The sequence below is a fragment of the Populus nigra genome, chromosome 10, assembly GCF_951802175.1.
Source record: "Populus nigra chromosome 10, ddPopNigr1.1, whole genome shotgun sequence".
Taxonomy (NCBI): Eukaryota; Viridiplantae; Streptophyta; class Magnoliopsida; order Malpighiales; family Salicaceae; genus Populus; species Populus nigra.
The window spans coordinates 10,525,387-10,553,320 of NC_084861.1; the positions used below are offsets into that span (position 1 = coordinate 10,525,387).

The 27,934-nt window shown below is 36.6% G+C and overlaps 6 protein-coding genes, 1 long non-coding RNA gene and 1 other non-coding gene across 10 annotated transcripts; 2 read left to right on the forward strand and 6 right to left on the reverse strand.

Moving 5' to 3' along the window:
* Window positions 1-45: 45 nt before the first annotated feature.
* Window positions 46-2,258, reverse strand: LOC133704668 (uncharacterized). Its single transcript, XM_062129576.1, has 3 exons — window positions 1,244-2,258; window positions 684-1,072; window positions 46-500 (listed from the first exon to the last, which is right to left on the reverse strand). Exons 1-3 carry the CDS (start codon window positions 1,953-1,955, stop codon window positions 108-110), a joined length of 1,494 nt encoding a protein of 497 aa, XP_061985560.1. The 5' UTR covers window positions 1,956-2,258; the 3' UTR covers window positions 46-107.
* Window positions 2,259-2,937: 679 nt separating this feature from the next.
* LOC133704667 (probable inactive purple acid phosphatase 1) lies at window positions 2,938-8,471 on the reverse strand. 2 transcript variants are annotated; one of them, XM_062129575.1, is made up of 13 exons: window positions 8,160-8,471; window positions 7,782-7,971; window positions 7,480-7,571; window positions 7,254-7,347; window positions 7,035-7,157; window positions 6,437-6,529; window positions 6,039-6,168; window positions 5,570-5,651; window positions 5,114-5,246; window positions 4,481-4,686; window positions 4,277-4,402; window positions 3,699-4,008; window positions 2,938-3,390 (listed from the first exon to the last, which is right to left on the reverse strand). In XM_062129575.1, the coding sequence occupies exons 1-13, from the start codon at window positions 8,201-8,203 to the stop codon at window positions 3,085-3,087; spliced, it is 1,929 nt and encodes a 642-aa protein (XP_061985559.1). In that variant the 5' UTR covers window positions 8,204-8,471; the 3' UTR covers window positions 2,938-3,084. The 2 variants fall into 2 exon arrangements, with proteins under 2 accessions (XP_061985559.1, XP_061985558.1); XM_062129574.1 differs by having other exon boundaries at window positions 7,254-7,323; window positions 8,160-8,470.
* Window positions 8,472-9,459: 988 nt separating this feature from the next.
* On the reverse strand, window positions 9,460-11,615 carry LOC133704075 (wall-associated receptor kinase-like 6). The gene is made up of 3 exons (XM_062128816.1): window positions 10,628-11,615; window positions 10,439-10,495; window positions 9,460-9,790 (listed from the first exon to the last, which is right to left on the reverse strand). The coding sequence occupies exons 1-3, from the start codon at window positions 11,439-11,441 to the stop codon at window positions 9,756-9,758; spliced, it is 906 nt and encodes a 301-aa protein (XP_061984800.1). The 5' UTR covers window positions 11,442-11,615; the 3' UTR covers window positions 9,460-9,755.
* Window positions 11,616-11,825: 210 nt separating this feature from the next.
* On the reverse strand, window positions 11,826-14,687 carry LOC133704074 (pentatricopeptide repeat-containing protein At1g69290). The gene has a single exon (XM_062128815.1). It carries the CDS (start codon window positions 14,654-14,656, stop codon window positions 12,692-12,694), a length of 1,965 nt encoding a protein of 654 aa, XP_061984799.1. The 5' UTR covers window positions 14,657-14,687; the 3' UTR covers window positions 11,826-12,691.
* Window positions 14,688-14,760: 73 nt separating this feature from the next.
* TRNAN-GUU (transfer RNA asparagine (anticodon GUU)) lies at window positions 14,761-14,834 on the forward strand. The gene has a single exon. It is a non-coding gene; the product is annotated as a tRNA-Asn (tRNA).
* A 3,065-nt stretch (window positions 14,835-17,899) lies between these two features.
* On the forward strand, window positions 17,900-23,129 carry LOC133705666 (protein root UVB sensitive 3). Its single transcript, XM_062130994.1, has 16 exons — window positions 17,900-18,251; window positions 18,337-18,394; window positions 18,514-18,573; window positions 18,667-18,705; window positions 18,797-18,859; window positions 19,010-19,066; window positions 19,304-19,367; window positions 19,537-19,620; window positions 20,002-20,084; window positions 20,178-20,307; window positions 20,738-20,830; window positions 21,042-21,180; window positions 21,570-21,610; window positions 21,726-21,913; window positions 22,547-22,645; window positions 22,720-23,129. Exons 1-15 carry the CDS (start codon window positions 18,100-18,102, stop codon window positions 22,643-22,645), a joined length of 1,350 nt encoding a protein of 449 aa, XP_061986978.1. The 5' UTR covers window positions 17,900-18,099; the 3' UTR covers window positions 22,720-23,129.
* Window positions 22,683-24,209, reverse strand: LOC133705667 (uncharacterized). The gene is made up of 2 exons (XR_009844325.1): window positions 24,047-24,209; window positions 22,683-23,942 (listed from the first exon to the last, which is right to left on the reverse strand). It is a non-coding gene; the product is annotated as an uncharacterized LOC133705667 (long non-coding RNA).
* A 798-nt stretch (window positions 24,210-25,007) lies between these two features.
* On the reverse strand, window positions 25,008-27,885 carry LOC133704285 (ureide permease 1-like). Of its 2 annotated transcripts, none has more exons than XM_062129075.1 (8): window positions 27,566-27,885; window positions 27,016-27,307; window positions 26,716-26,854; window positions 26,450-26,624; window positions 26,264-26,310; window positions 26,068-26,165; window positions 25,572-25,946; window positions 25,008-25,445 (listed from the first exon to the last, which is right to left on the reverse strand). In XM_062129075.1, the coding sequence occupies exons 2-8, from the start codon at window positions 27,241-27,243 to the stop codon at window positions 25,293-25,295; spliced, it is 1,215 nt and encodes a 404-aa protein (XP_061985059.1). In that variant the 5' UTR covers window positions 27,244-27,307; window positions 27,566-27,885; the 3' UTR covers window positions 25,008-25,292. The 2 variants fall into 2 exon arrangements, with proteins under 2 accessions (XP_061985059.1, XP_061985058.1); XM_062129074.1 differs by having other exon boundaries at window positions 27,562-27,885.
* Between the last annotated feature and the right edge of the window lie 49 nt (window positions 27,886-27,934).

The following is a 27,934-nucleotide window of genomic DNA, read 5'->3' on the forward strand; positions in this document are numbered from 1 at the left end:
TACAATTTTCTTCGCTAGTATAATAGTGATACTCAATTGTCCCTGTTGGATCAATCATCAAGGACAGCATTTATTGAGAATTCAAGAGTACACTGTTGTTCTCGTGTTCAGTCATCAGCTTTCCCTGATGTAGCAAATTGGCAGTGCACGCCATTGCCTTCACCAGTGAAGCTCGGGGCTTGCTGTATAGATGATAATTCTACTTCACCATGCAAGTCCATCTTAGGGCTTGTGCTATCCGACTCCAAGGCATATAACCTCTTCTGGCTATTTTCAAGTGCAGCCTCGAGTTCCATGATCCGGACTACCAGCCTTGATTGAATTACCTCATGAAGACGCAAGCTGAGCTCCTTGGGTGATACGGCATAGTTTGCTGTATAAATGGGATTAGTAGAACTTACACTTGTGTCATCGTCTGAATCGGATAAATCGTCAGGTTTCTTATGACCCTCGTCTGGGCTTAGATCTCCCTCAACATCAAGCTCAAAGTTGGGGTCCATCTGCAGACAACAACGCAAAACGAAGTGTACATGCAATAAGGAACATGTTTAAATAGACTAGACATGCAACAGAAACTGAAACTTTGTTTAAACCAAGTACTGAATCATAACAGAAAAGGTATAGCTAGGTCTTGACTTCTTATCACTCACTTAAACTAGATCCATCGAGTCTAACAAAATTACCTCAATTAAATCGAGCATTCTCTCTAAACTAGATGATTTCATGTTTAGCTCCAACCTCTCTAGTTCAGCTTCAAGCTCTGCCTCAATTTTACTCATTGCCTCAGAGTTCGCTGCCTTCTCATCATCTGGCTCTCTGCCGTAAAATTTTATAGACTTGTCCGATTCCTTTTTTGTGGAAACTTTACTTGATGCGCTGTTGCTTGGCTTTTCAGTGGTTCCCTGGAAGCTTGAACCCTCACTAACAAGTTCCTCGTTTAAATCCCGGACCAAGTTCTCATTCTGCTTCAACAATTCATTTAAGTAGTCCACTTCTCTTTTATTTGCGGCAACATGAGACATTATTCCAACAGTTATCCCCAGGAAGAAAAGAAGCATTCTATCATAAGACCCTGCAGAAAGGAAAACCCGAAGCTCAAACAGAAGGAAAAGTTAACTTCAAACGAAGACATGCAGTCATATAATCAGCATTTGGACTCAGAAACCAAATTCAATGGAACCAAAAACGTCAGAAATGAAAATGTAAAGCAAGCTCATTGAGAACATGTGGAAAAGAACACAACCTTGTGAATAAAACAATCCACCAGTTACCCTTCTACTTGGCCTGCTAAATCTCCTAGACTGTCCCATATCAAAATACTGCATCTGTTTTCTAGTAAGCATCAACGATCCCTTTTCTTTCTCTAACGGCATCTCTTGTCCAAAGTCATGGCTACCTCTGATTATCCATGGCTGTGCCATTTCTGTAGATGAAGATGGTAGTGAAGCATATTCATATTCTTCAAACCCAATGTCTCCTCCATACAATTCAGGAGTGAGGATACTATCTGAAGAATCAAGGAATTTATTGATATACCCTCTAGACCTATTCCCAAGTTGCCTGTCCGCTGTTAACCTTCGAAACGAACTCACTTCTCGTTTGATAGAATCAGGCAACAATTCACTGGATAAATAAAGAAAGTAACCCCTTCCATAAGGCCGATGACTCTGTAACTGTATTTCGCCTTTAGTAGCACTACTACTTGCAACCCCTATAAAATCTCTACCTAATGATTCATCTGTTGCTGAATGCTTGCAGATACCTAATCTGCAAAAGGGGCAAGTTTGCTCCCGTATTCGTTGCAGTAAATTCCAGGACTGGGATTGGCTGTGAAAATAATCCAAAGAAAAGGATTCAAATGAGCGTTCTCTTAACCTTGCTGAAGAATTCTTGAAGTAATTAGCTTTTACTGCATATCCTGCACCAGCAGCTACGGCTACTACCCATAAATCCATAACCAGCCTTTCTCTTAACAAAGAAATCAATGAACAATAGACTCCAAGAACGACAATCAAGTTAGGATCTAAAATTAAAGCCACGAAATAACAAGTAGGCAGGGTTTATGAGAGAACAAAAACCCAATGGAAGAAGAACATAGTTGTTTGAAAAATACAAGATCAAGGCATCAACACAAAGGAAAACAAAGAGAAGCATTTTGCCAAAGAAAGAGTCGTTCAATATTGCAGCTTTGGCTGCGGAAGAATGCAAACAAGATTTTGCCCCATGAAAAAGCCTTGAAAAGCACTTTTTGGCGTCATATGGTTCGACTTCTAGAATTCCAGGCCACTTAAATTTTTATCACCCAGGAAAAAAAATACACACGTAAATTGTTGATTGGTATCTTCTTGTTATCCATCTACGGACCAACAAAAGAACGTGGCCTGGAATGTTCAATGCCCGTCGCAGAAAATGTTATGGGCAGGTCATATCATGCGCTGAAACAGCAGGTCCTTTTATTATATCATCTATCACCAACAAATGCTACCAATAATACGGGCTAATTAGGAATCCAGACAGTACTTCGAGCAAAAAAAAGAAAAAAGAAAAATGCTTACTATAAAACATGAAGAAATATAGACTGGAATCAAATGAAGGCCAGGTGAACACTTTCAAGGTGAGACGGTAAGTTAAGCTAGCGACATCAAATATATGACGAGTTGGGTGACATTGTCATCTCACCCCCTCCAAAAAACAAGAACACCTAGTGTACCGCACATGGACACGGGCCGCTAACTGGATTTGGATTATTTGATACAAATAAGGTTTTTATTTTATAAATAAATGGCTGAAATTGTAGGTATTTACCAGCCTTCATGCTCGTATCTAAATGAATTTGTAAATCAGAGCAACTGCCTCTTGACATTTTTCAGTCTTGTGATTTTTGTAATTTAATCGTTATTGTTTTTTCATTTTTTTTCAAAAAAAGAAGAAAGAAAATGGAAAACGAGCCAGGGAAGATGTTTTATTCAGAGCTCTAAATGGCTATTATATGATTATACAACACACAGCAAAAGGCCAGCGCTCCACAACAAAAAACTACAAATCCACAAACAATGCTCACAGAATTTTCTTCGTCAATGCAGGTCAAGATGCTAGGGTCATACTTGGGCAGCTGTCCACGGTGCAGACCGTGATGTCTCTGTAGCCCCGAGATATCTTGAAAGAGTCATAAACCTTCCCATCCCTGCTTTTCTTGTACTCCAACAACAGGTTAGAATGGTCAAATGCTGTAAGTTTTACAAATCCGTAATCGTGGTCTTTAAAGTAGCTCCAAGTAGTATTAATGGGGGTGAAATCTGCAAGGCTTGCTCCTCCTCCACCCGCAACAACATGTATTGTTCCATTTAAGGCGCCCTTATAGTAGGATTTCTCTTTGCTTGTGCAAATATTCTATGGCAATAAACGGGAAAAACAAAATTAGGTCCAATGGTAAGTGAGGTGTTGAATATATAAATCCAGGTTGCAGGTTCATTTGACAATACTTGACATACATAAACATCTGAGTAAATTGACAATTTTTACTAGAAATAATCTAACGTTGAGAGCCTGTTGTGCACTCACTTATTGCTTACAGGCTTGGACTGCCAGGCTTAGCACTTTTAAATTGAAATGCCTTCACTTTCAGATTAATGCAGATAGAGCAAAGGGAAATAACATGCTCAAGAGTCAAGTGTCACAAGTGGAACTTTTTTGCATACCTGGTAAATGGGACATGTCCTTTCATAATTGTGAGCATGACCGTATATGGCTATATCAACCTTGTACTTCTGCCAAAGTTTTTGCAGGCTCTCCCTTCCCATAGGTTCCTCGAATGATCCTTCGTCAGCGTAAAAGGTGGAAGAAGAATAACCTAGCACCCGATGCGCAAGGAAAATTAGCCAAGGTTGCTTTTGTCTATCAACAGAAGCAAGGCAGTGCTCAATAAATTTGTATTGCTCTGTTCCCTCCCTCCAATCATGTTCTGTATCAGCTATGCAAAATCTGAACATGCCATAATCAGTGGAATACCTGGTAGCACGGATTCAGAGGATCAGCATATCCACTAAGAATTGCAGCAGAAACTAGGAATCCATTAATGGCACGTTCTTCTAGGATAAGAAAAAATAACTGAAATGTCTAAGAAAAAACCTCAGAATAACAGATTCCACTGAGGAAGAAACCAAAGAAGCCACAGTTTTTTTCTTCTTTGTTGGTTTGAACTAAATTACAAGTGAGAATAATCATAACACATTCGAGGTTAATTATATTAAAGTTTGTTCTGAAAAAGTTCCCATACCAGAAATTAGCTCTGTTCTCAGCAGGGACATAGAACATTGTCTCAGCCAACACACCACATTCTCCTCCAGAATCCGAGTTTCCATAGAAGGATCCAGTTCCTGGCCAGTCACGCTCATGGTTACCACTGAAATAATACAACGAAAATCACCATATAAGATGAAGAAGGTGAATAATACAAGCGGAAAAAAAAATTGTGACAAACCTTGCAACCATGTAAGGAACAGTTGATGCAATTGGCTCAACCTGTGCAGTAAACTGGTCCCACTGAGAAAGATACCCATTTGCATAGCATATATCGCCAATGTGGAAGACAATATCAATGTTTTTCAAGTCTTGAATAAGCTGCTTGGTAGTGTTAAGGGAGCCTCGCTGGTAATTGTTATATTCATTGGAGCCATCAGCTTCATCCTGCAAAGTAAAAAGTACTTCAAAAAGTGCACCAATGCTTGTGCAATGATTTGCTTACTATCTCTAATCATTCAAAAAAAAAAAAAAGGAAAAGCTTTACACTCCTTGAAACTGTGAAAGAAGATATAGCTTTATAACATACAGTGACGTTGACACAAGTATAAAGTTATTGAAGAAAGATATCAGTAATATATGTCATTTAGACACGATAATGATGCGTTTTTTCTCAAAGGAGTGAGAAAAATATAAATTGGAAAATTAAAAAAAGAAAGTTATGTGTGTCGGGGCACCAAATCCAGAAATGTTATTTAAAAATTGCAACGTCAGTGTGCATATCTTGCAAGTTATTAATGTTCCTGATGAGAATATCTGTTAAGGATGCGATTCTATATTTAGATGTGCATAATATTTGGGAGAAAATTTCAACCTTTCCCATGTCTCCAAAAATAACAACACGTTGTACAGAACTTTGACCCGGATATGGAGATGCTCTAAACTGGTACTCTTGACTCCAAACGTATGTACCATTGAATAATTTATGCCCAAGCTTGTATGTATACCTGCATAATCAGTAAGGCAGTAGATCTTTAACACAGTGCTAATCTTGTACAGATGATTAGTTTTGAGATGCTCATACTATTAGATGTGAGTGAGCTTCCTTTACTATCCTCTAAGTTCTCTATTGGAAACCATCACTTCATCAAACAATTCTAAAACCCAAAAATATTTGCATATAACTAATGTAGCTCGTGCATGCATAATAAATGACAATAATCCATTCCTATCAACAGAGCTTGGCCATTTATTATTTCAAGAGAAGTTAGCACACCAAAATCAACATTGGTCCACAGAACATTGTAAGTTGCGATAAGGTATGACTTACACAGCATTGGGCCATAACTCCTTCAGAAAACTTGTGTGTATAAATCCAGGATCACGCCACCCAACCGTCCTTGCTGGTGCACCTGCCCATATACATCTGACAAGGTGAATCATCTATCCATGGAAAAGAAGCAATCAAAACGTTTTTGAGAAAGCCAACCATATGGTAAACATTAAAAGATCTAGAGAACAACCAAGTTATAGGTGCAAGCTCAGATAATTAGGATTAAACTAAATTGATAAATTTTTACCAATATGCTAACCAACTCAACATAATGCAGCTAAATCTGTTGAAGTAGTTTTTTTCTATTTTCCAGTAAAAAAAGAGACAGCATAGCATCTCTGACATGCCAATTCTAGCTGATGTACACTTCTTTGCATAGATAATCATAACCAAGATAGACAAAGGGCTTTCATTCTAAGGTCACTTTTAGCCAGGTCTAAGTTCACAAGGTAAAAGAGCCACCCACCACACAAGCTGTTACGATCAAAAGTCAGTGTCCCAGCCAGGGAATGCATACGATCACCATCTTTTCGACCCCATTCAACAAAGGGTTCTGCCTCATTGATCCCATATCCACTTGTCCATGTTACAGTCATCTGAGTTTGAAGTTCAGAACAAAGTTATAATGTCGAAGAAGAGTTAGCTTGACTACAATATAAAATATATTGTATAAACTGAGGCGACAAGGAAAAGATCCTTGATTTCTAACAAGCTTGCAACATTCATGAATAATTCATCAAAAAATGTGATAAAAAAAACCCTTTGCTGTTTCAAGTTTTTATATATGCAACGAAGAACTTCAGATTCTCCTCTATGTATCACATGTGAACTTTTGGATAGAAACGAAAGGAAAATTAGGCTTACTTCATTCCATATCTTTCCTTGTGCTAAGCGTGGGTAAACTGGTGCATTTGGATTGGTAAAAGCAACTTTATTTGATACTGCCATCAGCTTGGGCTATATGAAAGAACAGATAATTAGATCAAATTTGCAGCATGATTAACCATGGTGGAATGCAACCAACAACTGTACTCATCAAATAAATTTGAGATTATGGGATAACAGCGAAACTGTGAGAAAAAAAGTGCACATATTCAACCAAAATATTTTCCAAATAAATGATTCCATCCTTAAGGCCTTCCAGCTGATACTTCAAAATAGAAGGAAATGTGTAAGAATCAAACTCCTACATACAGCAGTGAGAGACTAGCATACCAACAATCTCCCACACACACAAGTAACATTAGTTAAGCTTGTGATACAATGATGGAAAGCGATTATTATACTGTTCTTCCTTGCATGAGCTCCGCAGAACTGAATTAGGAAGGAAGTTTTACACAACAGAATTGAAATATGAAAAGAAGATTAGTTGGAAAATCAATCATTGGTGCCAATTACTTAATGTGGAATTATTTATTTATCACCTTACAAGTAAAGAGAGGATAGAAAGTCAGAAGCATACATTTGATAAACCTCCAGAAAAAAGCACAAAAGAGAAATCTGATCTCTGGTTAATTAACTGAAGCCTCAACGACCCCTTTCCTGTTTTTCTGTATCCTGGACTACTGTAGTTTGCATACTGATACTGCAAGATTAATCAAGTGTATTGGTATCCCTTATCACTTCAAGAAAGAGATACATTAAAGAGCAAAAATCTCGCGGCAGGGAGGCCAGGATGAACCTTAATAGGTGCAGTACACAAAAATGGAGGAGCTAACTTCGAGCCATCATCAGGGGTGCAGGTGGAGGCACTGGAAATTGATAAAAAGTAAGCACTGTCAAATCGGTACATGATGTGTTGAATTCATTCAAGCACTCACCAGAATATCAATGAAAGCATCCCAGATTTTGAAAATAGCAAAAATCAAGAAGCCGGGCCAGTTTCAAGATGCAAAAAATCCTCATACCTGAAATCAGCAGGAGAAAACACTCCTATCCAATCATCAATTAATGGGTTTGGAGAAGCATACTCCAATGTCACCCACTCAAAATTTTGCCCCTACAGCAGTGAAAGAAATTTTCAATCTCATAACAAATTGTTTTCTCTATAGTGTTAGACCTCGGTCATCGCATCACTCAATTCAAAACCCAAATCCATATCAGTCACCAAAATATGTACATAACAAGGACCCAACTTGCAATAAAAAAAAAAAGCAGCTTCGCTCATATATGGAAGCTGAATAAAAGAACCGGTGCTGCAAAAGCCTACCTTGAGTCCAAGAATTGAAGGAGAGGCCTTAACATAAGCATTTTCACTAAGATGAAGTTCTGTGTTTTGAACAACAATTCTTGAAAGAGGCTGCTCTCCATGTGAAGTTGTCACTTGTAGAAGAGTTGCGAGAACCAAGAAAAATGCAAAGAATACAAGTCCTAATCCTCTCATCATCGGAACCCAATATCTGCCCATTCAAAGAAAAAAAAATCAATCCATAAAAAATGATAAGCTAACCTGTAAAACAACTCTTGAAATGAGGTTATTTTTTAAACAATGACAGAAAGACTAACCCAGCAATACTGTGAATACATCAAGTAACGTAAGGACTGAACTATAATCAAGCAAAAGAAATGAAGTAAACAAATCACTAACCTGTAAAACAAGGCCAATTTGCTAGTTAACGTATAGTAAAACATAAAAGAAAGAATAAAAGGGTCGCGATATGAATGGAGTAAGCAAGTAGGAGGAGGAGGAGGAGGTGGAGGGGTGGGATGGCAAATTATAGGAGCAGTAGGGTAAATATAAACAGGCTTGGAATCTTCTTTTGGAGATTCCAGTAACTTTCCGAAAATGGTGGGCAGAAACTCAACCGTGTTGAGGCTGCCTGGCCGTAGAACTATATCGCCGGGTGCATGAGACGGGGTGTGGACACCACACTTCACCGCTTTTCTGCGATCTATTTGTAGTTTTCCCCCCCTTTATAATGCTATTCTATGCTTTTTTACCAAAAAAGGAAAAAATGGCCACGCTTAAGTGAATTAGGCGCGCCTTTTTTCTCTTTATTATTTATATATATAAAAAAAAGCTGGTTGGTAGTGCCTTTCATTCCGTTATTTTTTTATTTTGAAAAAAGCCATTTATTCTGTTATTAAAATGGGATAAAATCAAAAGTTATGCTTAGAAGTTACATGAAGTTTTTCTTTTCGTTTTTTTTTTTTTTTTTTTTTTTTGGGGGGGGGGGGAATCATTGCTTAGAAGCCAAGTATAAGTAGTATATTATTCTAAGACCATAATTCTGTCTCAGTGTTATGTGATTTTTATGATAGAATGATATTTTATATTTATGATTTTGAGCTATTAGGTTTAATAATAATATCTAAAAAATATGTTAACTAAAAAAATTATCAAATTTAATAAAATAATACCAAAATTTTTTTCTAAAACCTATTTTTTTTATATTTAAAATTTTTTTGGTCGCCCGGAATAGAACCCAGCATGCAGACTAGTAAGACACGTAAAAACTGATTTGGTCCAATTATTCATGGAAGAATAAAAATCTGATTAGCAGTACTACTGATATCTTGGCTTAATTCTGCATTCTGAAACTTACGAACACTGCCGTGCAGGCCACAAGTCAAGTAATGAATTGGAATCTTAGCAACTATGTTTTAGGGTGTTTGGGAATGTGATTTTTATTAATTTTAAAGTATTTTATATTTAAAAATATATTAAAATAATATTTTTTTATTTTTTAAATTAGCATATTAAAATAATTTGAAAATACTAGAAAATATTAGTTTAAAATAAAAAAATTAATTTTTTTTAAACGTTTTTAAAACATAAAAATAAATAAGGTTTCGGTGAATCACATCCAATTGCAAAATGTATGAATGGGATCAACGGAGAATTTTAACACTTTTAATAATAATAAATAAAATAAAAACCTCACAAATGATTCCAAATCTTGCTTCTTTCTTTCTTTCACATTGAAACCTTCTTGACGAAAATACATAGGACAGGGAATGCATATTATCATGGTGTTTATTTGATATTTTACGTGTCAGCCAGGACATATTATCCATTTTAAACCTTTAACAAAATGGAACATAAAACCATGAATTGCAGCAAGCTAGGAGAACGCAGAATCTGGACATTTTCAAGAAGATTTTCCTGTCAATTAGAGAGTGAATTGCTGCATTTGACCTCAGAGCTCTAGGCCAGCTCTCGGAGATCTTTCATTTCCAATCTTCAAACAGAAATTAGCAGCCACAAGAGCAAGAGACCTGGATAGCAATAGAAGATTAAAAACGAGAAAGTAATGGGCACATGTAACTGGTATATATGTAAAGAAAGGAGAATAGCAACCAGAAAAGAAGTAAACTAGTATGAGCATCCCGTTTATTTTTTGGGGGCGAGTGTCCCACAAGCTTGAAAAGATCAGAGCATTTTGCAGCTTAAACCCTATGCAAGGCTCTCTTCTCTTTCTTTTTTACTTTCAACAAGCAGTGATCGGTTGAAGACATGAATAGACTCAGTTGCTTAATTTTTAATAATCAAATAACAAGGCCTGTGAAATTGTATCTCACCCAAATCTGCTGGCAGCACATTTAGAACGCAAAAATAAAAGAAAAGGAAAAAAGAAAATCTGTGCAGGCAACAATTCGAGATTCCAGACATTTATTCAATAAATAAATAACGGATAGACCAGTTTGATGACCTCTTCTTTCTTTATTTGTTCCTTTTTCCCGCTTTCCCTGGCTAATCTGACGTTCTCTAGCTAGGTGCCATGATTTATTTCCAAGATATAATTGCGGGAACAGGAAAAGGTATTTTGTAAAGCAAACAGTAGCAAAAAAATCCAAAGCATGAGAAGACTTTTTGTGCTCAAGCTGATCGGAATAAAAAGTAAAGCTTGACAAAAGACACTATACCTCCAAAGCTGAGCTTGTTTAGAATTTTTGACTCCCGTGTCCCGCTCCACTTATAGCCTAATCAATCAAAGGCACGCATCAGCACACGGATTCGTACAGAAAGAGAACATGAAGAACAGCTCACCTATCCTACTGGATTAGACTTCATGGCTGAACAGAAAAAGGGAACAGTGTGAACTTTGAACTCACCTTGGCCAAAACAACTGGTTGAGGTGTTCTTCCCATTCTCACAAACGCAAGCAAATGACTGATCAAAACCTGTAAATCCACACAAGCCCCCACTGGTTTCGCAATCCTTGCATACATTAGAATAGTATGAATCATTATATTGAAGAGAAATCCCAAATTTCCATTTCATTGGATCCCCCTCACTTCCCCCAAAACTGTATACTGACGTATAAGAAGAGCATTGGAGCTTTGGAAGATCCAACGTATAGCCTGCTAGTTGAATAGGTGACTCGTAAACACAACAAGTTGAAGGTGGCGCATTCTGTGGCAACCCTATGCCTGTCACTCCCTTGCAAGAATATAGTCCTCTACATACACGGGAGCGCGACCCCATAGCACACAAATCTTCAGCTGGATCAAATAAAGGAGAATTGGTAGAGCATCCAAGCAAAACAAATATATTTTCCCCTGTTAAAGTGAAAGGACTAGCTCGATCCAGGCTAAAGCTTCCTGAGTTCTGCATTGAACTACAAGTAGACATGAAGGGATCTGTGATAATTAAGGTGCCACTTGAGTAATCGATATCCGAGACATTGTAAATGCCGGTCCCGGTAGAGAACTCTAGTGTGCCAGCGTTGCATCTTACATATCTAGCAAAGTCGGGGTGCCCACATCCAAATCCGGAGCCGAAGGGGTACTTCACTGATATCGTGCCACAAGTGTCATGGCATGTGCCATTTATTGGGATAGGATTCACAGCAGCAGAGATGGTGAAATGGATGGGGAGGGAAAGAAGAATGTAGGTGACGATCCAAGCATTTGAGATGGATGGCATTGGTGAGAGTTAAGGAGAATTAATAATCAATAAGTTCAAAACCCGGAGGAAACTTCACTAGAGAATATTGAAGTTATGTTTGGAAGGAGGGCTGGGTGTTCTTTTCGGTGGAGCTGATCAATTTCGAACTCCTTTCGCTTCCTAAAAAGCAAACCATACACATGTGGGTTCTAGCTGTAAAGCAACGTACATCCTAGTAGAAGACCCATTAAACAGTAAAGAAGAAAACAAGCTTGATAATGTGAACAGGATTACCAGTAACTATCAAGTAGTGCAAGTCGAAGTGTAACGAAGTTTTTTTAAAGAAAAATGATATTTTACAGCCCATTCAAACAGCGATTTGATTTCCAATTTACAAGAATAACTAGAGTTTCACACTGGATATCAAGAATTCGAATATCTATTTCAATACAAAATGATACATACTAAAACACAGAGAAAGGTTTAAAGCCACTAAAACGAAATGCCATCCTAAAAAGCTGACAAGGTTTACCTTGCTTTCTTAGCTATCGAAATTTATTAAAGAGCTCAACAGAACTCTGGAATGGACAAGAAAAAAAAACTCCCTACAAGTGATTGCTTCAGCTGATTCATCCATCAATAGTGAATCTAGATCCAGTCTGAAGATATGGCCAAGTAAAATGCCCTCTCAAGCAAGACACAATAAGGAAGTTATGATGCAATTGATTGAAATAAGCACTGCACTAGCCTCGCCACAGGAGACAGTCCTTTACAGAATCCTGTATCATGACTAGAAGCCAGAGGGAACTCAGAATTATCTGGAAGCTAGTCCATTCACATCATCCGAATAAAAGAATACAAATTTCATTTCCCTAAAGATCCTTCAAATCACTTTCATTTGATTTTGATGGAATTTAAGCAAACAGCAATCCTTGCAGTGTGAGCAGATTTTTCTGCATTCACCATGCATTTGAACCAGCCCGATTTTCAGAAGCATTCCTATAGCCCACAGTCACACATCTTGGCAACATTCATGCATTCAAACCAGCCCAATTTCAGAACTACTCTTGTTCCCCATAGGTCATGCATCCCTTCCAGTTTAAATGTTTATACAGCCTCTACTATGCCAAAAATCATATGCCAAGGGAATAAAGTACTGAGTGACTCTTATGTTCATTGGAAAGAGCTTAAAGATTGAAGTAGGTGCTTCAAATTTGAACTCTAAAAATTTTGGTAAAACCTTTGAGCAAAAGCTCAAGCAGATAACTACCATGGGACATCCTTGAAACTCATGCATTTAGACCCACCCAATTCTTAAAAGCAACAAGTGCTTCCATTTTTCGGAAGTTCCTCTTTCTCAACTTTGATACTTTCAGCTTCTTATGACTCTCCATGAACGCTTGCTTGTACCTCCATTTATCCACAAAAATCTTCATCTCCTGAGATTTTTCTACGACTTGCATCACTGCATCAAAGAAACCTCCTTTCACCATAGCATATAGGAATGCATCAACCAAACTTTGATCAAATTTAATACCCTTCTCTTTATCCAGTGAGACCTTTCGCTTAACCTCATTCCAGAGCATCAAAACACCGAAATATTTCTCTGCAGTCACATACCCATTAATTAGGGACAAGTATGTTTGGTCATTTGGTTCAAACTGTAGGAAAGTCATTCTTCTGAAAGTCCTCTTTGCATCCTCTAACCGCCCAGCTTTACAAAAAGCATGAATAATTGAATTCCAGTCATGAGTTTTCACTTCAACTCGAGGGTCCTCAACGATTTCATCTAAAAAAGCAGCCATTAGTTCAGGACGCTGTTTTTCCATTAAACCTGTCATAATTGTCAAATAACTTCCTTTCAATTCAGCTATTCCCTCTCTCATGTCCCTAAACAAAGTAAAAGCTGACTGGAAATCTTGGCTTGTCATTGATGCTTCAATTAGTGCATCATAGCTCCCCTCATCTAATTGAAGCCCTTTGTTGCTAATATCCATGACCAGCTGTGTAGCTTCAGCTGTTCTATACTCTTTGCAATATGCCTTCAAGATTGGCAGAAAGACCCCAAGTCCCACAGAACCACCTTGAGCATCCATTTCATCAACAATACTGTGCGCCTTATCTGATAATCTAAGATTAACACAGGCACTAATAATACCAAACCCAGTTGATTTATCCGCAGCAATAGTTGCTGACTCCAACTTCTGAGCTTCAATGATCAAGTTTGCTAAACCCTTGATACCTCCATCTTTCATAAATCCTTTAACCACCTGACAATAAGTTTCCTCGCTAAAATTCATATCTAGTCCACCTTGTTCCCTCAAACTACGTAGAATAGTTTCCGAAACAGCCTCAAAACTCCCTGACTTTACATACCCCCTAATCAAATAACTAAAAAATAACCTTTTATTCGAAAAACCAAAGCCACTCATTAAACCGTTTAACTCGATAATCTTATCTTGAAACCCCTTCAGTGCATACAAGTAAGCAAGAAACCCAAAACTCAATTCATCAGGCTTAATACCCAGCACGGACATAGTTTCTATAACCTTTTCAGCTTCACTAACAGACTCAAGTTCGCAACAACACCCTTCTAGAGCCACATTACAAGCATCCATATCAGGTTTCATAAAATCCAATTTCTCATCAATAGCAATTCTACAACTTTCTTCAAAAACTTTCAAAAAGGCAATAACTTTATCATTTTTTCTACTAATTTCAATGAGAATATCACCCCACAGTCGAAAAGGCATAAAAAACCTGTTCTTAAACATACATTTGATTAAAGCAAAAGCAGGAGCAGCAGTGTTGGCACGTACCATTGAACCAAGAAACAGTTGTACCGTTTCAAAATCTAAACTTTTTGGGTTCTTCTCAATAACATAAACAATAGAAGCAAATGCCCTTTTGAGATTGATGGTGTCATTGAAAGAGGAAAGGTGTGTGATGAGTGAGTTAGTGAGAGACTTGGATGGGAAAGCTGAGTTTGAGGTTAATGACTTGAAAGACGCCCATGCCTCATTAGTGTTGTTAGTGATGAGGGACTTGTGAAGGGTGGATTCTAGATTGGTTATGTGATCTTGTGTTAAGATTTTCAGGGTTTGTCTGTTGGTGGTGGTGGCGGGGTTTGTGGTTGACGGTGGAGTCTTTTTAAGGGCAAAGATGGTGGGTTGCAAGAAAGAGTATAAAGTTGGGATTTCGGGTGTGGTGCTGAAGGATCGGCGTCGAAGCAAAGGAAACACTCCTCTCCACATTGTTTGATCACTGCGAATGTGTGACTTCTGTGTGTAGCCGCAGTTTTTGTTACACGGATGGGAATGGATTTTAGATCAATAATATATTCAATAGTTTATCAACAGCTGGAATAGCTCAGTTGGCTAGAGCGTGTGGCTGTTAACCACAAGGTCGGAGGTTCAAGCCCTCCTTCTAGCGTTGAAAAGCTTTTAACAAACTTTTTTTAAATCATTTGATTTGATCTTGAAAAATTTTGACACTCGATCGTTGGATTTTTACGTTTTTTTAAATAAAAACTAAAAAATTTTCTGTTTCTATTTTCAATTTTTTTTTTTAAAAAAAAGGGAGAGAATGATACCAAAAGTGGCCTGATATTTTAGAGTTTTTAATGATAAAATTAATATAATATTTTTTAAATGGATAGAATTAGAGTTTTTAAGAGCATTAAATTAGAGTTTTTAAGTTTTTCCAAATAAATCCATGTCCTCTTGTATTTCTTCAATACTCCATGACAAAATTTAGAAACTTGATATTTGTGTTTTTTTCAATAAAAAATTATAATGAGATTTGGTATGTGATGAACTTGAGAGCAAACTTATATAAAAATTGCACTTTTTATAGTTTGCGGATCAAGATTTATAAGTTAGATTTTAAGTTTTGTATTTGGATTTGAGTATTTTTTAAAAAAAATATAAATCTCGTGAAACGAGAATTCTCTTATGCGGGTAATGATAGGAGAAAAATAATGTAAACAAATTTGATTCTTGCAAGGTAAGAGAAAGTCTTGCAATGCAACATAGAATCAAGAAAAAATGTAGAGAAATATCAGGTATCATAAATTTGTGATCTAATAAGCTTTTTTTTTTTAATTTAATGGGTAATCCAAAATATTTATAAATCTTGATTGCGTTGACTCACCTCAAATATAAAGAATGGTGTTATGATTAATCGGTAAAAATATTAGTATTTATCATTAATTATAGTGCCTGGCATTATTATTGATAGAAGGGTTAGTAAATGTCAATGATATGTTGATGACAAATAAACAAACAACTGAAACAAAAAAAGAATTCATTGTAGTCTCTCTTATATTTTTCTATTCATCGCTACAGTATAATGATCCTTTTGTCCTTGCATAGAAAAATTGCATGCTTTTTGAACAAAGTTATTTGGGTATCTTAATAAGGTGCATTAATCATTGTTGATTTGTTTAGGGGTGTTTTTACCAATGCAATGTTTTGTGAATAGTAAAATAAATAAAATACCCCTAACAGTAAAAATACTGGTGGTCTCGAGCAGGGTTATTTATGTATTTTTAGTTTTAATACACTGTAGAATTATACATCTACATTTGGATGTAAGACATTTAGTTCATTATAGTAAGGGTCATTTGGGTCTCTTAGCCTAGGTTTTGTTGTTAATTATAAATTTGGTTTAGAGTAGTAACGTAATTCCCTTTTAAAATAATTTTTTTTTAATAAAAAGTTGTTGGCGCGTGTCTATTGGAATCGTTGCACACTTTGAGTAGTGCGTGCGGCGGTTTCTAACTATCAAATTTTTTTTGCCATCTTAGTTGATTCAGGTGTACTCCAAATGTGGCCGGTGTATTTACCAGTGACTTTTTTTCTTCTTCTTTCATTTCTCTTCTACCTCGGTAAATATACTATGGTCCTTATTGTTATTGTTTAAATATGATTTTTTTTTGAAAAATATACATATAAAAAGGCATTGATTAATTTTTAAGGAAAAGGCCAGCGTTCCTGACTCATATAGTAATGGCTAGCGCGTCCCACATTTGATCCCTTAATTTGTTTTTAATTTTAGATGTCATCAGTCATAATTTTCTTTTAAAAAAAAAGTTAGATGACATGTGTTATTGTTTAAATATGATTTTTTATTTTGTTTTGAAAAAAATACATATAAAAAGGCATTGATTAATTTGTAAGGAAAAGGTCAGCGTTCCTAACTCATATAGTAATGGCTAGCGTGTCCCACATTTGATCCCTTAATTTGTTTTTAATTTTAGATGTCATCCGCCATAATTTTCTTTGAAAAAAAAAAGTTAGATAACATATGTTATTATTTAAATATGATTTTTTTTTGAAAAAAATACATATAAAAAGGCATTGATTAATTTTTAAGAAAAAGGCCAGCGTTCCTGACTCATATAGTAATGGCTAGCGCGTCCCACATTTGATCCCGTAATTTGTTTTTAATTTTAGATGTCATCCGCCATAATTTTCTTTGAAAAAAAAAATTAGATGACATGTTATTTGCTATTGACCATTTTTGTTTGGAAAAAAAAATTGAGGCAAAAGTTTTTTTTTGGATAAAAATCTCATTACTAAGCTGAGTTATGTTTTTCCATTCATGACCTTTAAAAAGCATCATAAAATCCAAAATCACCTAGAAATAAATCTCAGGGAACTTAATAAACTCCTTTATAAACTTAAAAGACTGTCCTAAAATATGAAATCAACCCAAAACAAAAAAAATTTACCGATTGAAGATATGTTTTTCTAGGCAATTTCAAGATTAAAAAAACACCTATTGTGAGCTCTCTTTGTCAAATGAAGCAATTTAACACCAATATCAACTATTTTTATAGACAAAATCGATGCCCAAAGAATTTTTTACTGAGTGAAGATATGTTTTTCTAGGCAATTTTAAGATAAAAAAAACACCTATTATGAATTCTCCTCGTCAAATGAGATAATGTGACACCAATATCAACTATTTTTATAGACAAAATCGATGCCAAAAGAATTATTTTTTCTTAGAGTTGGATTCCAATAATTTTATTTCATTTTTCTCAAATCAAGGATCAAAAAATAAAATAAAAATGAAGTCTGAGACCAATTTGATTTTGCGCTTAAATTTTAGAAACTAAATGAACCCAGTATTTATAATTTGAAAAGTTTAGGGATTACACTTCGCCAAAACCTTGATAAAGCCTTTAATTCCCTCGGTACTTGTCACTTTAGTCTTGCATTTTTCAATCTCGTCATTCCCATACAAATTAGCCTCCAATTTAATTTAATAAGAGTCACAGAAAGTCAGTCAGTGGCTCAGTGCTATGCTATTTCCCTCCACACCTTTTACATTTACCCGTTACTTATAATTAATTGATACTAAATAATGAATCCTTAACAGCGAAAAAATTGATTAAAAAATAAATAAATTCCATTGCCCTCAATATGGATTGCACACACAACAAGAAAAAAAACAGATGATACTTTGAAATTTTTGAAAACCAAACAGACCCTGAACGGTAAAGAAAAAAAAAGAAAAGGAAAAGGAAAAGACCCAGAGCATTCAGGTCAGCTGCTGATGTATTACGTTGAAAACGAAGTCGTTTTCAAGGAATAATAATACATATTACATAGGCAGCCAAGGAAGGAGCTGAAGTAGAGCAGAGTATCGAGTCCAGTCGAGTCAACTCTGTGGATCATCATCATCATCAATGGAAGAAATGGTATCAGCAAATAAAGAGACTAGATCATCATCATCATCATCATCATCAAAATTTATAATCGAAGAATGGAATGGATCTTCTTCATCAAAACTCTTTAAAACTGCGACTATAACTACTTCTCCTTATCTATCCATCCAGAGGTCACCTTTATATATATATATACCTTCACTCTCTTTTGCTTCTTCTGTATTCATCATTTTGAATTGAATCATGTTTAATGCGCAGATCTGGAAGTCGTTTTAATCACGTCTGGAGACGAGTCCTTCAAGCGTTTGTACCCGAGGCAAGCCCTCCCCCTTCCCCCCTTTCTTTTCTCTTAATTCTTCTTTGGCCAAAAAACAAAATTACTATTCAATTTATTTAACTAATTAATTGAAATTCCGTTGGAGTGAGGGAACGCAGGGATTTCCAAGCAGTGTAACACCAGATTATGCCCCTTTTCAAGTATGGGATTCATTGCAGGTATTATCATTAATTTATGAATTTTATTAAAAAAGAACCTTCCGTGGTAATCTATCATAGCTGATGAATTGATGGCTTGATTTGGTTCTAAAGGGTCTTTCAACTTACATAAGGACCATGCTTTCAACACAAGTAAGCTCTATTTGATCATACTTGTAATAATCATATGATTGTCAAAAAACAAATATATAAAAAAAACTTGTTTCCTCAAATTGTGTTGAAGGCTCTCTTGAGTGCAATTGGGGTTGGTGAGAAATCAGCTACTGTCATTGGTGCCACATTTCAGGTACTATAATAGTTTTTTTTTTTTAATTATTATCTTTGGCTTTCTACAGCTACACAGGTAATATGAATTGAAAGTTTTTTGAAATTTGTGAGGGGCTTTTTTTTTAAAAAAGTTTATAAATAATATTGAGAACTGAGTTTTTGTTTGCAGTGGTTTTTGAGGGACTTAACAGGAATGCTTGGAGGCATACTCTTTACATTTTACCAGGTTTATTGTTGCATACTTTTGTGATTGCACCCCTTTTGTTTTTCTGGTCTCTGGGGATTATCTTAACTCTTCCACTTGTGAAGTGCTCTAGTTTTCCTGCCTATTTAAAAATGCTCTAGGTAGAGTTTGGCGATTGATGCAAACCACCTTTTCTTTTGTTCTTTCTTTCTTTCTGCCCTTTTTCTTTTTTGGTTCATTTCAAGATTATATGAAACTGGGTAATTTTGTGCTTCTCAGGGCTCAGACCTGGATAGCAATGCCAAGATGTGGCGTTTAGTTGCTGACCTTATGAATGATCTCGGTATGCCCTGCTGTCTCTCTCCTTCTCCAGAAGGTGTACAGTGCACACACAAACTTTTGCTCCATATTGGCATCTGACATTCTATTTTGTAGTTATTCTCCATGGTTTCTCAAATTATTTTTTTCCTTATGTCCAAAATTTATGAGAAAGTTTGTCAATTTGGCTGCAGGAATGTTGATGGACCTTCTTTCCCCTTTGTTTCCTTCCGCTTTTATTTTTGTTGTTTGCTTAGGAAGCTTATCAAGATCATTCAGTAAGTATCCTCATAGCTTAAATGCCTGGTGTGGGGACCTGTAGAAACTGTCTGAAAACTGCTTATTAGAATTTTTGTTGTGTAATTATTTATATTGTTGGTCATAGTGATAATGTTAAGGCCAAAAAAAGAAAAACAGCCTGGTCTGATTCTATCTTGCTAATGAAATGGTTGATTAACTATTGCTGGCATTTATTATTTAAAAATATGCAAAAGAAATATGAAGCTAACAATAGAATTTAACTAGTTTGCTACAATATATCTGACACACCTGCGGGATAGAATATAAAAAATTAGATAAACATAAATGCTCAGTGATCATCATTTGATTTATCTCCTTTTTTCCTTTTCCTTTTCCTTCTCCTTTTTTTCTATGATTAGCTGGTGTTGCTAGTGGTGCAACTAGAGCTGCTTTGACTCAGCATTTTGCCCTTCAGAACAATGCTGCAGATATATCTGCCAAGGTACCATTACTGCTATTCTGACCCTTGCATGACAACCTCAAGAGTTTTTTTGGTTGCTAGTACAGCTATTGACTCGCTCCTATATATTTATAGGAAGGAAGTCAAGAAACAGTCGCAACAATGATTGGCATGGCCTTAGGAATGATCCTCGCTCGAATAACAATGGGACTCCCTCTAGCCATTTGGTTTTCTTTTCTTTCTCTCACCGTGTTCCATATGTATGGTAAGCTCTTGTGCTCTGGTTTCCGACATAGAGAATTATTTCTGACCGAGGAACATACTCACCTTCAAGGAACAATCAGGAAAATTATACATGGGTTCATGAATGAGAATGACTTATTCATATCAATTTTCATGTTGTCTTTATGGCCGAAGAACTAGATCATAATAATCTCAATGAAAAAAAAATTGGCACCTAAATTGAAGGGTGGCAAGAGGTACACTTTTTCTGGTTTCTAGATCTATTTGCTTAGTTCAGCAATAGATGGACAGTAAGACTTGTCCTTTCATGGTGACCAACTCAGAAACCTATAGTTTCTCTACCTCCTTGTTTGCATAACCATGACTTATAATAATAATAATATAGTTTTGTGGTCATCTCATGTTACATCTGGCTTTATGTCTGCAATTAATGTTATCATTTTCATGTGCAGCAAACTACAGGGCTGTTGGGTGCCTTGCTTTGACTTCTTTAAATATTGAGAGGAGCGCTATTCTCTTCCAGCATTTCATGGAGACTGGCCAAGGTAATGGTTTTGTCAATAGTGGCTAATCGCCCAAAAAAAGGCAACAAAGTTCTGGCATGATCATCCAAATTGATTCTTTTCCTTTTTAATGAAAACTCACTCTATTTCATGAGCTTACTTACCTGATCTAACCTGTTGGCAAGCTGGAGGTGAATTTGTTTATCTATCTATTTTTCTTGATTTTGACGCCATTACCTGAATTTGTTGCCAGTTCTCTCTCCTGAGCAGGTCTCTAGAATGGAACATGTTTTACCAACATGGATCACTTCTTGGAGTTTAAAAAAGGTCAAGTTACTACATGCCAATGTGCGCTTGGGTGTGAGAGTTTCTTCACTTGATCACCAGGAAATGTGAGTTTTCGGGTATTTAAGTCATAAACTTTCCATTACTACAAGGTTTTGTTTCGTACTTGTACTATGTACCCTTGCTTTTTCTTTTTCTTTTTTTCCTTTTCAGTTTTTTTAAATGACATATTTATTCAGAGCAATTAGGTAGACAACCTTTTACTGAAAAAAAGTAGTTTTGTTCAGTGGGTGCTTTTACAATGGTTGTTGTAGAAGCACCTGAATAATTGAACTACTGTTTAGCATATTTCAAAGGCATTTCAAGTTAGGATTATGGCTTAAATCTTGACATATCTGCACACAAAACTTATCTGAGCTGGCTTCTGCAAAATCAGTGCTCTAAAACATTTTGTTCTGTGTACAAAACTAACTGTTCAAGCAATATTCTCAAACAGGAAGGAGGTGTTGCTTTCTGCAGGATCTCATTATCTTAAAGGTTAAGATCTAGTTTCTACCTTCCAGTTTTCAGTTTTTAAAATCATAAAGAAAAAACTTCGAATTTTAATGGGAAACCTATTGCTTATTTTGCTTGTCTGTGCTGGTCTTTTTAGCAAAATACTTGCTGGTGGAGAGGAAGGGAATCATCAATGTTATAATGCACAAAAATTCAACAGCTTCAGATGTCTTGCAATCGTTTATTCACGCTCTTGTTATGGCCAAACTCATGCAAAAAAGTACATCTGTCTATTTGGAGAGCCAGTCATGGATGGATAAACATTATGAAGTTTTTCTTCAAAAGGTATCTCTCTCAATTTTTCTTAACTTCAATAAATTGCTCGTTTACTTGACCCTATGACCAAATTCTGAAGGAGAACCCAGAATGGATTCACTTTCGGAATACTGCTCTTTCCCACTTAATTTGAGTTCTGTTGCTGTTCTTCATCGGGGAACTTAGAGGCACATTTTGGCTCTAGATGATTTTTATTCTTTATCTGACAGCTACACTGAGCAGAACTTCAACCAATAACTAAAAAGAACTTGTAATTGCCATTCTGTTTCACAGTGCTCTGTGTCATAATTGGTCACCAAGGGAACCAGGAATTTTTACATGCATCTGAAATTTAATCCCTCATCTTTTATTTACTTATTTAAATAAACATTTGTATCCCTACAAATGAAGGGCCTAATCTTACTACATTAGCTGATCAAATAATGTCCACAATTATGTTTTGAGCAATGTGAATAAATATATCCAGAGATGTGAATCCATGATGGCTCTCCAAACTATTGCATTCTGAAGTTCCCTATATCACCATTCTTCATTGAAGAACTTGGAATCACCGCCCTGCTATTATTTGTCAAGGTAGCTACACTATTTATAGATTAACTAACACATTTTGGTTCTTGTTCATTTCTATTCTTTATCTGGCAGCTAAGTTCGTTGGGTTGGAAAACAGGGCGCCTTCTTTCCCCTCCAGTCATCTGGAAGGCGAACTGGACAGATGTTTCATCAGATGATAAAATCGACTAGGTAATACGTGAGTTCTGTTGCATTATAATTGCAAGAATTGCAGAAATTGACGACTACTTCATTGACATTCAAAGCAAATTAATTTAACAACGTGGCCATCAACTGAGGCTTGATACTGCCGTGAACACTGAAGAGCGAGGCTTTTTAGATGGTACACATCCGTGGTGCCATAATATGAGAACGGTAACTCTTTGTCTTGAAGCAGCTCCGCAATAGATGCTCTTGGTAGGCTTAGAATTATGAATTTTTGGTGTTTCCAGAACCATGTATACTTTAAAAAGTTGGATATGTCATTGGCTAATGGTCCAATGACCTCTTTTCTGTAGGAACTAGTAATATGAACCACTTTGATACTATATAGCTTAGCTTGACGATCTGGGATGGTGGTTTGCAGTAACCACAGGGAACTTGTTTGAGGGCAGCACACCTGCTCCTGCGAATTGTTTTGGAGGCTATAATAGAGAATCAGTTTTTGCCTTCTGAATTTTGATGCATGTCCACCGCAGTCATGTGGTTTGGATTTGTTAGGCAGCCGAGGGGTTTTGTCACCCCAGATGGAGAGAGAGCGTTCCCATCAAAAGGATGTCTTCTGCATAAAAAACAGCCCCCGAAATTATTTTTGACATGCCGTTTTGCAGAAAAACAGACCTGCACTGCCCAACATGACATATCGCTTACGTGTTTGAGAGAAACTAGCACAAAAAAAAAGTGAAGTGAAAATAACATCAGTTGCGTTTCCTTTGCTGATGATAATGTGAGCAATATGTCTTCCATACCGACGAGACAGCAATTGGGGATGGTCAAGGATGAGCCTGAACCATGACTTCAACATTCTAGGCTCTAGAATTACATCTGCAGCTCCTCGTTGTATGGAAAAAAAAAAATTTAATTGTCACCTTTTATTATATTTTTGCTTCTTGCATTGCTCTTTTCTCTTTGTTTTTTCCGTCGCTGGTTACATGGAAAGAGATCGATAGCCAGCTGCTCCCTGGGTAATTCCATATCCTCCAGAAATGTTTGCGTCCTTGAAAATTTCTCGAGATGAGTGTTTGTTTTCACGGTCCAAACCTGATTTTCAAATAACTTTTCGAACTGCTTTTTATCTAACAAAAAATAAATTTTTTAAGCCCTTCTAAAACACTCTACAGTCTACACAACATTACCATGTATGAGGACATGAAGAACAAGGATTCCCCAAGCGTAGTCTGTAATAAACCGAAACCTGGGTTATTGATCGGTTAGATCCCGCACGCATCCTTCGAGCCCCAATTAAATTGACTGTATAGCTTGTTGAGGCCTGTAAAAATTCAGGCCGAGGCCATAATTTTTCAACTTTTCATCTTGTGACGGGAAAAAAAAACGAAGGAGATGTGAAAACAGAATGGTTCGACCGGAACTCACACAGTTTCTCCATGATGACTCTGGATCTCTGCTTAATCGAAGGCTTCAATACCCAGTCAAAAGAATGAAACCCTAGCCAAATTCGAGGACAAAGGAAGAGGAAAACAAAAGACAAAATACTGAAACCCTGGCCATTGGAAGACAGAACGGGGGAGAGAGAAGAGAGATCATAAACTTTAGATGGTCATAAGATATGGCTCGAATTTATAACCCGTCAGGTAGCCCCGCGTAACTGTTACGCCCGGGGTTTTTACTCTAATTAAAAACTTGGTCCAGATGGGCCTCCATTTATCCAATAAATTCGAGTGCTTATAAATTAATTCACGCTAGGCCCGTATTTTCTGAGCCTCAAGTCTCTCCACCGAGAAAAATGCCAACACAGTAGCAGGAAGGCCCAAAAAAGGTAAAACAAATACATGCCGGGGTTAGCATTCTTTGCCAAAACCCACGAGCATGAAAATGTAGCAAAACAAGAAACGGAAGCACCCAGTAGGCAGAACTGGCCGAAGCACTTTTTTGGCCTCTATCAATCAGCATGAAAATAGATTAATGATGAACTGTTTCCTTTTTATAATTTATTTTCTTACAATAATGATACTGGCATTACTAAGGACACTTGTTGAGCATTAATCAATTAAAATCACTAATTAATCTTCACTTTTTTTTATGATAGAATTAATTGCGAGCAATTCAAAAGGTTTCCATATGAAATTGAGATCATTTGTGTTTGATTGTCATAGAAAACAACTAAAGTATATTCTTACACAATTAAAATTTATAATCATATACTGGTTTTATTTTTATTTTATTTCTTACAATCGCAATTACGTTCCACATTGCAACTTTTTTTTTTTAAATGAAAAATAATGAAATTATAGAAATATTATACTCAAGGGATGGTTCCAGCAGTTCAAAATATACAGAGTTTTATAGGGATGGCAGTCTTTTTCAAACACAAAAATGCTGGAAAGGGGGAAAATGCATATAAAAAAACAACCAAATATAACATTATTCTGAAAAAGGGAAACTGATTAGGAAAAAAAAAGGAATCCTGGTGTCTATACATTTCCGCCCTCATCGAGCGGTCACTTTCCCTCGTTTCTTCCACAAAACCCATCCAGGGCTTGCTTTAACTATTAAAAAGCACCTCCTGAATAATCCCCATCTTATCAACTGAGTATGAACTTATAGTATTTCGATCCTCCCCCATACAATTTGTCTAGACTATGAGCAGGCAGTTGGTCACTCATTTTCGATGTCCTGACGATGCCATCAGAATCCCAACAGCTGCAATAAACATGAACAACATATTTACAAGCAAAATGTATGTTCTTCGCGATGATTTTCTGTACTCTCCAAAGATAAGTATGCCCCAAAATGTGCTCACAAGTGGGAGTGCCTGAAACCAATACCCCATTCAAGTCAATGACCACGTAGAATGTTAGGACATCATAAATTCGAAATATATGTTATGCATGTCAAAGTTTTTATCGTATGCTCTTTTTAGCATTCTTAAAAGACTGACCTGAACAGCATCTGCTGCTGCATATCCTGCAGCTTGACCTCCCATAAATTGGAGACCATTCCCAAATCCACAGAGCAGGCCAGCCAAAAATGCCCAGCCTCTACCATTCCAGTCATTAAGATAAGCCTTAAGTGATGACCTCGGTAGATTTAATACAGGGCGGTAAAGGAAGGTGACATTTAGAATGATGGCAAGTACAAAACAAGAGACCGAAAACCAGAAAAATGCAGTGTAGAGAACCAACTTAGGAACCCCTTTCTTCAAGGTGTGCCACTGATCATTTGTTGCCAAGTTAAAAGCTGGGGAGAACAGAGAGAAGCAAAAACCAGCAAAGAAAGTTATAGACAGTCCAATCAAAGTGCTCCTTCCAAACACCTGTAAGGACAGCCAAACCACTTGTTTTACATTAAAGAGCTACACGCCTATTTAGATGCAACACTTTAAGAGAAATGAGTGCCAGGTTGAGGAGAAATGAGTGCCAGGTTGTGCCACAAACCTTGATTGATCTTCTGTTCTCAAGCTCTATGAGGAAATCTGCTGTTCCAGCTTTGGCTTTCTCTGGAGTACTACTTCCATTTTCCATATCCTTTACTCCTGTTCAATCATAAAGGAAGGCCAGCAAAAAATTTCCTTGTCATTCTAATCAAATGAGCTGAAAAGAAACGATAGAAGTGATCCAGCAAGCTCTATACCCTTGTTTTGAGATGCTTCATTCGAATATGCGGAAGAACCTACAGTCCTGATAGAAGGTTAAAATCAGCAGTGGCATCAGCAAGAATGCCAGTTAATTCACCTAACTCTGGCCCAAAAAAGAAATTGTAACTTCATATGGAGCACAAAAACACTTTGCTTTTCTACATGAAAAGATGAAAGCATACTCTGTTACATTTTTGTTGTCACTTGTTAAACCCTTGAGCTTTGCTCTGTTGTCGGCTGCATTAGATGAATGGACAGCTGACCCAAGACAAACAGCAATTAGGAAGCAACCAACACCCGGAAAAAGGATCTCTGCCTTGTTAATTTTGTCATCCAGGAAGTAATTCAAGGTTGTTCCTGTCAAAGAGAAATAAACAGGAGTGAAAAATACGGACCTTACAAAGACAGCCAATTTCCAACATGTCTGACTTCTTTCAGCACACACTACCTATAACAACAGTTATGCTGGAAGTAATGACTTCTGTCACTGATAAACCAACAAAAGCCCAGGCATACTGTGTGGATAGATTTCCAAGGCTGAGGACCACCCCACCAGCCATTGCAAACATAATAGAAGGCCAATTATCCTGCATCATTCAAGCCAGAACAATCAAACATCATTTGTGTACTTTTGCTTCTATGTTGCGGGTAAATTATGCCCAAATAAATCACCTTACAATAATCAAAAGCAACAATATGTGACTAACAGCGTACGAATAAGACTAATAACATCGCAAACAGAACTTACCTGGGAAAGTTGGGTCGTAAAATTTGGCCTCCCACTGCCGATCTCACCAAAGGTCAAAGCTATAATAACAGCAGCCAAGAGATTTGTGATTGAATAATCAAGGTATGTGTGTTGAGGAAGCCTGCCTCTTCTTTCTAGTAGTGTCATAATAGCTGGCCATGTACCCAAGAAGAACAGGGAAAACAGCATGCATACTATAGCTCCTCCTTTGCTCTCCACTAGATACATGTTCAAGAGAGAACTTCTAAATCTTTTGAGGAAATCAAAGGTGGTCTGATGCACCAGAAAAACTCTGCAGCAGAGAAGAGTTCTAAATTACAGAATATGCAAGGCAGTTGAAGTATAATTATGTTAAAGGGAGTATCATACAGAGTCAAAACTAAATTTAGAAGAAGCCAGTTGCTTTGTAAACACCGTTGACTCACATATACATTCATCAATAAGATTATCAAAGATGCCAGAAAATGAATTTCCGAGGAACATAAATTGCTTACAAACTAGTAGAAAGTAGGTGCAAACATTGAAAGAAAGCAAGTGCTAACGTACCAACCGAAAAAAAAAGATGTGAAGCTGGATGCAGTATCTCGGGGAAAAAACCAGTGGAGGTTTCGTCTTGAGATTCTAAAGTTAGATCGAAATCTTCCATACATAACAGCAGATTCTTCTCCACTGATTCGGAATCTTTCGATTGATTAAAAACATCCTAGTATGAGACGGTAATTAACTGGCACAGTATTGCATATGTGGAAAGATACGGAAAAAAGAAGCAAGACTCTATAAGCATTGGGTGTTCGTTTGTCTAAAACACATCATCTAAGAAAAGCTGAAGTGTGGTTAAAACATTTCTGAAAAAAGAAAAGAAAGAAAAGGAAAAGGCCTGGTTAAAAGGGAAACACATCATCTAAGAATCCAATTCGTT

What these genes read in the sequence shown, in the direction of transcription:
- LOC133704668 (XM_062129576.1), bottom strand. Translation starts at nt 1,955, where the DNA reads ATGGATTTATGGGTAGTAGCCGTAGCTGCTGGTGCAGGATATGCAGTA. An exon ending in TGGATTGTTTTATTCACAAG is followed by an intron (nt 1,073 to 1,243) that starts GTTGTGTTCTTT and finishes TCCTTTCTGCAG; the next exon opens with GGTCTTATGATAGAATGCTT. An exon ending in GAATGCTCGATTTAATTGAG is followed by an intron (nt 501 to 683) that starts GTAATTTTGTTA and finishes TGTTGTCTGCAG; the next exon opens with ATGGACCCCAACTTTGAGCT.
- LOC133704667 (XM_062129575.1), bottom strand. Translation starts at nt 8,203, where the DNA reads ATGTTTTACTATACGTTAACTAGCAAATTGGCCTTGTTTTACAG. An exon ending in TTTCTGGAGGTTTATCAAAT is followed by an intron (nt 6,530 to 7,034) that starts GTATGCTTCTGA and finishes TCTTTCATATAG; the next exon opens with CCCAAGCTGATGGCAGTATC. An exon ending in GAGAACAGAGCTAATTTCTG is followed by an intron (nt 4,009 to 4,276) that starts GTATGGGAACTT and finishes CCGTGCTACCAG; the next exon opens with GTATTCCACTGATTATGGCA.
- LOC133704075 (XM_062128816.1), bottom strand. Translation starts at nt 11,441, where the DNA reads ATGCCATCCATCTCAAATGCTTGGATCGTCACCTACATTCTTCTTTCC. An exon ending in AACCAGTTGTTTTGGCCAAG is followed by an intron (nt 10,496 to 10,627) that starts GTGAGTTCAAAG and finishes TTGATTGATTAG; the next exon opens with GCTATAAGTGGAGCGGGACA. An exon ending in AAACAAGCTCAGCTTTGGAG is followed by an intron (nt 9,791 to 10,438) that starts GTATAGTGTCTT and finishes ATTGCTATCCAG; the next exon opens with GTCTCTTGCTCTTGTGGCTG.
- LOC133704074 (XM_062128815.1), bottom strand. Translation starts at nt 14,656, where the DNA reads ATGTGGAGAGGAGTGTTTCCTTTGCTTCGACGCCGATCCTTCAGCACC.
- LOC133705666 (XM_062130994.1), top strand. Translation starts at nt 18,100, where the DNA reads ATGGAAGAAATGGTATCAGCAAATAAAGAGACTAGATCATCATCATCA. An exon ending in GGACCATGCTTTCAACACAA is followed by an intron (nt 18,706 to 18,796) that starts GTAAGCTCTATT and finishes ATTGTGTTGAAG; the next exon opens with GCTCTCTTGAGTGCAATTGG. An exon ending in AAGCTTATCAAGATCATTCA is followed by an intron (nt 19,621 to 20,001) that starts GTAAGTATCCTC and finishes TTCTATGATTAG; the next exon opens with CTGGTGTTGCTAGTGGTGCA.
- LOC133704285 (XM_062129075.1), bottom strand. Translation starts at nt 27,243, where the DNA reads ATGTATCTAGTGGAGAGCAAAGGAGGAGCTATAGTATGCATGCTGTTT. An exon ending in TTACGACCCAACTTTCCCAG is followed by an intron (nt 26,855 to 27,015) that starts GTAAGTTCTGTT and finishes TGAATGATGCAG; the next exon opens with GATAATTGGCCTTCTATTAT. An exon ending in TGAAGCATCTCAAAACAAGG is followed by an intron (nt 26,166 to 26,263) that starts GTATAGAGCTTG and finishes ATGATTGAACAG; the next exon opens with GAGTAAAGGATATGGAAAAT.